This window comes from Morone saxatilis, unplaced genomic scaffold (genome assembly GCF_004916995.1).
Source record: "Morone saxatilis isolate NCDOM2014 unplaced genomic scaffold, NCSU_SB_2.0 Contig17, whole genome shotgun sequence".
Classification (NCBI taxonomy): Eukaryota; Metazoa; Chordata; class Actinopteri; family Moronidae; genus Morone; species Morone saxatilis.
In genome coordinates, this window is record NW_023339729.1 from 9168195 (window position 1) to 9176968 (window position 8774).

At 43.0% G+C, this 8774-nt stretch overlaps 2 protein-coding genes across 2 annotated transcripts in view; one reads left to right on the forward strand and one right to left on the reverse strand.

The window, feature by feature from the left end:
• Positions 1 to 469, reverse strand: part of LOC118327203 (procollagen galactosyltransferase 1-like) — an 11570-nt gene extending 11101 nt beyond the window's left edge. Inside the window, exon 1 of the mRNA XM_035660483.1 lies at positions 138 to 469. Coding sequence (XP_035516376.1) covers positions 138 to 355 — 218 coding nt within the window. The 5' untranslated portion in view covers positions 356 to 469. The remainder of the gene's footprint in view (positions 1 to 137) is intronic.
• Positions 470 to 8042: 7573 nt separating this feature from the next.
• Positions 8043 to 8774, forward strand: part of LOC118327181 (E3 ubiquitin-protein ligase TRIM39-like) — an 8292-nt gene continuing 7560 nt past the window's right edge. The window contains exon 1 of the mRNA XM_035660446.1: positions 8043 to 8379. Coding sequence (XP_035516339.1) covers positions 8053 to 8379 — 327 coding nt within the window. The 5' untranslated portion in view covers positions 8043 to 8052. The remainder of the gene's footprint in view (positions 8380 to 8774) is intronic.

The following is an 8774-nucleotide window of genomic DNA, read 5'->3' on the forward strand; positions in this document are numbered from 1 at the left end:
TGTCTCTGGTGCGCCCTGACGTTGACTCACACTTTATCGTACTGTAATACACCTAAAAAAAACACTTTTAAAAGTTTTGACATGACACAGTGAGACGTCCCGTGTTATTCCTCTAACTAAGAACTGGTGACACTCACCACAGCGCAATGCGGTCCTTCGGATAGTCGAGCCTCTCGATGGTTCCGAGGAACAGCGGCAGAGAGTGCGCCGAGTTGCGGCAGACCAGCGCGATGACGACCCGGGGAGCGAGGAGCGGAGACTCGGGGCTCCAGCGCTCCTCGGGGAAATACCCCCGGCTCGGGCCCGGCAGGAGAACGAACAGCAGGGCGGGCAGCAGCGAGGTGACCCGGAGCATGGCAGGGGAGAGCAACTCGCTGGTGACGCGGCGGACAGAGAAGGGCACGGAGAATGTGGAAAGCTCAGGGTCCCGCTGTTGTGTTATGCCGACAGTGGATACATGGCGGAGGAACTAGATGAATTAAAGGGCAGGTCTGGACTGGATTAAGGGGAACTAGGTGTTCTCAAAAGACAGCCATAGGCCCACCTTTCTGTGCCTCCTGTACGAGTTGGAAACTAATTATATAACATCCTGCCATGTTTGGGGTTAGGTTAATTCTATGCAATACACATACATTTTTGTATCATGTATGTATGGGGCCTAGTAGACTATTAGGCTTTATTCCGTAATGTGCTGTCCTCCCCTTTAAGAGCAGATCCAGCTGTATGAAGCGACATGGGCGTGTCCATGTGTTCAACTTACTGCAGGCCTGGAGCATGGATGTGTGAGAAACTGCAGAAACAATCATAAAGACAGAACATACAAAGCACTTTATGTTTGAGGTTATAACCTATACTAAACGTTATGGTGTTGTTGTACAGTTTCTTCATGGTTCAGTGAGATGGATGTATTCTCCAGCATCAAGCAGTGAGGGCGTGTGGCTTTCTGAGTTGGCCAAAGTGTCATCCAGGTCGGATATGGTGCTTGGTGTGAGTGTTTCAGATCCTGAGGCAGAGCCTTCAGATGTCTGGCAGAAGTTGTGCTGGAATCTGCAGGCATCAGGAGTTAGCAGATTGTGGTACACTGGCTCAGAGAAACTACAGCTGGAGCTGCAGGGGTTGCTGGGAGTGATAGGGAGAGGCATGAACTGCTGTGGCAGGGAGTACCTCATCACTGCAGGGGAAACAATACACACACAGCTGTTGGCAGAATTGTAACCCTGACACCACGTTCTTGAAAATGTAGCAGACGAATGGTACAATTTTTTTTTTTAAAAAGGCATAAGGTTATATGGGAAAACCATCACACACTGTACCGGATTGGATATAAGAGGTCAAGTTGTCTTTCAAGATGGAGTGGAAGATGGTGTCAGGGTGGATGAAGAGGGCCTGGTCTGAGTCAACCATGGCATAGTAACGAGACAGATCCTGAAATCAAGAGGAGTTACCATTAAAATGAAGACCAAAAATAAAAAAGATAAACACATAAAGATGTAAAGACCCCGTACCTGCTCACCCACACCATGAGTAAATGCTGGCAGTGTTATCAGCAGGATCATCTCCAGAACTAACTGAGACCGAAGAGCTAGCAGTTCTGTGTCCAGGTGCTGTGTGAGACAGAGACAGGGACAGACGTACATTTAGGTTTGTAGTTCAAGTGTGTTTTTCCCAAGCCCCCCCTGGTACACACCTTGACCACTTTATCTTTGACCCTATACAGCACCGCTGTGAGCTGGGAAGAGTCGAAGGAGAAACATGAATATCGAGAGACCAACTTCCAGAACATCGCAGCACACATATCAACCATCTGGAAAAGAAAGAAGAGTGGAGGGATGTGAGAGACGACATAGTACATTTAAAAAAAAAAAAGGTTGTTCTTTACCTTAATTTACTGGATACACAAACATGTTAGTTAAATTACTTTGTAGAGAGCGTTCTGAGCTTTGAGTACCAAGGGTCTCCAGGCTCCACTGTGGACTCCCCATGTCTCCTGGAGCCACATGCGCCCCTCTGAGCTCAACTCCAGCCTGTCGAGGCACTGCCACACCCTGGCATCGTCTGGTCCGAGGCCACTCAAAGGCATCAGCAGCTAAAATATAAACCACTTATGTATAGTGCTGTGTGTGTGAATCATTGACAGTATTCATCAGGCTCTCACATTAGAGTGTAGTTCTACGTACAACCTTAGATTTACTGTAAAAATGCTGAACATATTCCATCCCATAGATGACCTAAGGTATTCACACACGTTTCCAGACATTTCTCTTAATGATTATTAAGAGAAACATGACATTAAAATATGTTGTGCCTCAGGCCTCGTAAACACTTCACATTCCATCACCATTATACAACGGTATAGCTGCCAGTCAAATGATAAAGTGGTCTGAATAAAAACACCTCCCCTGTTGCTTGAGGGAAGTTTTGATCAAACATCTTCCTTCTGCTATTAGCTACCATCTAGAACAGTGATCCACACATTGTTGGCCTGTGACCAGAATATTTATATATTTATTAAAATATATAATTATTGAGTGGTGTAATAATATTATCCCAAATATTTTCAACAATGTTACAGAGAAATCTGTAATTTTAATCCAGTAACAGAGCTTGTCAGCGGTCACCTGTCTATGGCATCATATCCCCTCAGCACATATGTCACTGTGTTGTCTGCCAGAAGCTGTCATAAACTTTTCATACAGTTTTTGGCCACATTTTTACATTTTACCTTTTAGATCTTGGTTGTTTGTTAACTATATATTTCAATCGGATGAAGGATTTTAGTCATCGTACATCAGCAGCTCAGCTGGCAGACCCTCCAGGACATCCTTTGCCTGCCTAACAGTGTCAGAAAAACACAGATTTTTAGGATGAAACTGCTTTATTCAGTGTTTCTACCTGTTTTAATCCCACCTCAACAATGAACCCTGAAGGAATCCTAACTAGGAGAATCTGACTGCAATGATGGCAATGGTGGGGAAGACAGCAACTCCCATGATCCCACGCTACTTCACAATGTCATCAAACTTTTGCTATTTAATGTGACAATCCCCCTAGCAGCAGAGATTGCATAAATTACGTTTAAAACGAAACAATACTACTTGTGACATCTCATCAAAGACATTGTGGTCTCAGTATGATCATGCGTTGCAACCAAAGATGATTTTTTTCCTTTTTTATATGAAGTATTTAAGAGGCCCAAAGAGCTTGAGAAATATCAGGTATTTCAAATAAAATGAAATCTTTTTAATCATGTTGACCCCTCAGATTTTACTCACTGATGGGTCCTGATGTCCAGGAACAACTGATTTTAAACATTTCATTGCTGAATTGTGGAAAGTAGTATCTTGTAAAGGAAAGGGGGTCAGAAACATTGGACAAACAAGGACATTTTTACTAAATAAATAACCAATGCCAATGCACCTTTTTGATATCTTTCACTGATGTGCTTTGTGATCCCAGGTCTACAATGCCATCACATGTCTCCAGGAAATATTGCCGGGCAGAAGCAAATCCATTGTAGGTGGGTGTGGCCACTTCCTGCAGAGTGCGGTCGAGCCTCGGGACGATTGTGTGTAGGAGAGACTTTAGCATCTGCTCACACATGTCCTCTAAGGTGAAAAGAAACGGATCCAGATGAAGATCACTGTCTCATTTTACAAATTCTGATTCCAAAACACACAAACACACACCTGTGATGGTGTGAGCAATGTGGTCTTGCAGCAGACTGGCCTGTTGCAGCCCTGCAGAGATCGCTTTCTCCACACCAGAACGATACAGTGACAAGTCCTGCTTCAGAGCAGCCATGGCAGCTTTTACCTGACATTTTGCTGTCCTGTAGCACTCAGATAGCAACTGACAGAAATACATATACAGTATAATAGAGGTTAATAGAAAGACATGTAAGATGCATTTGTCCATATGCTTAAGCCTATATTGCATTTATCTTATTTGACCTTTTCACTCACTCTGATCCAGTCTTTCCTCCTCCTACTGTGATGCACAACAATCCTGTGAAATATTTGCTTCTTGAGGTAGGGCATCACTTCTTCCATCACCATGCTTACCAACACCTGAAGGACAAAGAGGGACAGAAGAAGAATAAGTAGAAAGATGGGAGCTATAAGAGAGTCATTAAGCTTAGATGATCAGGGGAAAAAGGCAGCAAACAAAGACGACCTTTTGTCTGATGACTGGTACATAGATGATTGAATATTAAATGTACTTATATAGCCTTTATAGTCTTTCAACCGCTCAAAGCGCTTTACACAACATGTCACAGTCACCCATTCACACACCCATTCATACACTGATGGCAGCAGCTGCCATGCGAGGTGCCAACTGCTCATCAGAAAGAGATACTAAGAGACATTCATATGCTGATGGGATAGCATCAGGAGCAATTTAGGGTTCAGTATCTTGCTCAAGGACACGACATGCAGCAGGAAGAGCTGCCTACCTTCTGATTAGTGGACAATCCGCTCTACCTCCTGAGCCACAGCCGACCCAAGGCAAACAGAAATAGTTTAAAATGGACAGAGGAATGAGAGAATGAGGATTTATGGGAGGAATAGAGGTTTAGAGGATGACATCTTGTCTGATGACTACTCACCTCTTCCTCATCGCCCATTGGCTGTATCTCTGTTTGACAGTGTCCTCTGAGCTTCCTCAAGGAAGATACAGCATCTAAGAAGGCCCTGGATTCTGGTGTATCTTCACACCAGAGTACTAACAGACAATACACAATCAAGGGAATGGATGGAGGGAGAATAAAGACACTGAAGGGTGTGAATATTTAGTCTCATGATTTGGAACAGTGATAGAGAACTATACCAGAGCTCTGATGTTGTGCTGCAGCTCGTAGTACGTTGGCCCACTGTGTCTGTTCCTGGTATGATCCAGTGGCCAGACACACTGGGGCACTGTAAGGGTGCTCGATGAAGACAGGAAATGCTGTGGGGCAATCCCAACATGCCAGTTTACCACCTGATTTAGTGCGCAAACACACAAAAGCACAGACACGCATATTAAAGTGTGTTTGTTTAAATTAAATAGAAAAAAATGTACAATCTATAGACAATAACTAGCAGCTGCAGTCTAAAAGCATACCTTTGATATGTCGGCACATGTCATCCACTAACTCCTGATGCTCTTGTAGGGAGGTGCAGATATGACTGCCAGAAAGCACCAAGTCTGTCTTATACCCCCAACCACCTTCAAATACCTGGTCACATCCAAAGCCCCACACACACGGACACACAATGTGCAGATCAGGCTCCAGTAAAAACAAAACAGATGTAGGTCGGTGAGCAGATGGGTCCTGGTTTTACGTCTGTACCTGTCTGGACTCACGACTCTCAACTGTAAAACTGTTGGTGACCTGTAGGTGGCGATGTGTCCAGTTCCCATCTAGGTATTGAGGCAAAGTAACCTCCAACACAATCTCAGCATGTGTAACGACATCCTGGGGCACAGGGTAGAAGAGTTTCATACGTATAGATAAATATGAAAATAGGAAATCTTTTAGATTTTCTTACTGGATGCTGGGTCAGAGGTCGGGGTTCGGTTGGTTCTATGTGTTTGTTCCTCATGTGGGTCAGTAGATTTGAGCTGAGGTGATGTCGACATAGAGGAGCCAACGACTCCATGATGTCAGCGATGAGCTCTGTTCGTTCCCAGAAAGAAGTTAGCACCAGTATGTATGTAAAGTGCAGGTGAAACATTAAAGGAAAAACCTTAATAAATAAGTGTGTGTGTTTGTGTGTGTGTGTGTGTGTGTGTGTGCGTATCTGCATGCCCTTGTGGGTGTTTGGTAAATAGTGTCTTTCTCTGCTATTGAGCATGAATGACAAAAGACAGGGTTAAGTGAAAGGTGTACAAAGAGAGTGGAATATTACGGATAAGATTACATATTGTTGTGTAAGACACAATACATGAATATAATATAATATATATAAATATATAACATCTTTCAGTTTTGGCAGGCTTGTGTAAGGTAAGATGAACATTCAGTGCAATGTGAGGCAGCAAACACAGCTTCACATAACTGACAGACAAACACATATTTACCACCATTTCTACAGGCTTACCTGAGATGTACTTGTGTTCCTTGGAGTTTAGGTGACAGGAGAGCTTCCCTCCCATTTCTCTTTCATCAGCCTCTCTCCTCTTGTTTATTTCTCTCCTCTGCTCTTGTCTTACACTCACCTGTTATCTTTATCAGTTGCTGCTGTGTATCCTCACCTCTTTTTTTATCAGTTTCCACACCTCTTCCTCTACTCACACGTCATTTCACTGTAGTACACTCAATAAAACCGTTTCATGTTGACAGTCAACACTTGAGACAAACGTGGCAAAACAACAACCAACTCTGACCTCGTATTCTAGTTTATTGGCAGCAATGTCAGCAATCAGGACGAGGAGCGATATTCCAGAGAGGGTGAGTAGTTGTTACAGACTATATGTGAATTGATGTTGACTTAAGAGAATGTGAGGGATGGTAAAAGAGGAGACAGGGGAATTCTAGTCTTTCACCCTTTCATCACTTTGGACTCAGGCCACAAAATCTATTTACTGGGCACGACGTGACTAATGTTCAGCGGCACAATCCTGAATCAGCTGTTGTAACTGAGCAATCTGATGACAGAGCTGCACAGGCAAAAGGGAAAACTGTCCACTGCAAATAGTGAACCACTTTTAAGAGCAATTCAGTGAAGCCTTTAACTTTACCAAATATCACCATTGTCATCACCTTCATGGTTCTTAAAACTCTTCATGTCCAATTAGGTAACATTCTGCTGTCAAGATTATTGGAGCAGAGAAAGAGAGGAGACAGAGAGGCATGTGGAATGGAGAGCTTTACATAAACATTACAGAAAATGAATGCAAACACACATGCACAGACAGCTGCTATACTACTTGTGATGCGTTTCATCTTGTCTCAGCCAGTGTGTCAGAGCCTGCTGCCCCCCGTGTTTGGACAAATCAGATGCGGTTACGGGTCTGATAATGGAAGTTGCACGCAATCCGCTGCACAATGATGTTTAGTAGCACCCGTATAAACAGTGTAGACATGGATAAGTCTATACATGATGACCTGCACGAGACAGTGGAAGAAAGCTTTGAAGCCATGTTCAGAGGTATCCCTTTCAGTATGTGAGGTTTTTGTCTGTTTTGTCTTTGATTTATGTTGCATGGGCGCATTCTTAAGTGTATCTCTGTCTTTAGATGTGAAATGTAAGCAGGAATTTGTGTAGACATGATCAATGACATGTCATCACAGTTAGGCTCTCTGTTAGACATTTTAGTCTGACACATTGAGGGTACATCACGTATCACCTGACCTTTTGCAAATTGAGATGATTATATGTCATTCGTTTCACTTAAGAACATGTGATTCAATGTAATATGATTCGCCTGTCAAAGGTCAGCTGACCTACTTGTGCAGCTTAAAATGTTAAAGGCCAACGAAACTGATCCATTTAACATAACTCAAGTCTGGCATACAGTACATGAAGTACTAATGTATGTCCAACTTGAAGGCATTCTCACTCCTGCATCTTAAATCAGCTTGAACCTGGTAGGATAAACATACAAAAATATAAAACTTGATACTGCAAGTGAAAATTAACAATTAAATTAGAAACTACATGCTACTACTACTACTAAATAGAAACATTTGCACTTCACACAAGTGAATTAAGAGATGTCATCAGAGCCCTATTACATCTTATTTTTGCTTGCAAAATATGCCATTGAATGGAAGAACTGCTATACCTCTAAGGAGGGAAATAGTTGAAGCAGTAAAAATATCAAGCAAAGGCATGCTTTTGGCCTTGGGATGTGAGAATATACCATAAATCACAAGGTCGCAAAAGTCAATCTGACACGAGAGCGTGATGTATGGCTATCTGGTGAAGGCACGTTGGCTAAGCTTCGAGTTTCAAGGAGTGTGTAAGCAGATCAGATGCAGCATAATGAATGGCAACTGCACATACAACACTGACACCAACACGCATGAACACACTGCTCCTCCCCCCTTTTTTTTGACCACCTCCCATGTTCCCACTTTATATCCGCTTCATGCAAACTCACTGCTTCATTCTGACAAAAAACAAAATGGCTTCAAATCTGGAGGCTCCAACCACCAGCAGCCCCTCCATGAGCTGCCAATCCTTTCTCCCTGTCTGCCTTACTGGAGCAGAGGCAGAGGGCCTCGCCTCGCCTCCCTGGTCAGTTGACTCTCCAGAGCAGTGTGAGGAACATGGAGAGAGCCTGTCTACGTTCTGTTTGGATGACCTGGAGCCTTTATGTAAACAGTGTGCAGCTGTGAGCCATGCAGGACACAGGGTTTACCTCCTGACTGAGGCTGCAACTGACTGCAAGGTAGGAATCAGGTGTCAGACTCATAATTGTATTGAAAACATAAAATGAAAACGTAAAATTGAGTTATTTGAACCCTTAAGTATTATTCTGAAGCTGGGGGGGGGGGAGATTAATCTTTATTCACTCTTGATAGTTGGACACAGAACTAAAATAATGTATTGAATCAGTATAAATGGATAATATCTTCAAATCACTAATATTTCACTTCACTGTTATATGTGAAAAATTTGCTCCCAATTCTTGACTTTTTCTTTACTTGCACTTAATTTAAACTTTTGAATGCAGGAATTAGACCGATCAGACACAACATTATGAGCACTGACAGGTGAAGTTAATAACACTGATTATCTGGTTATCATGGCACCTGTCAGTGGGTGGGATATATTAGGCAGCAA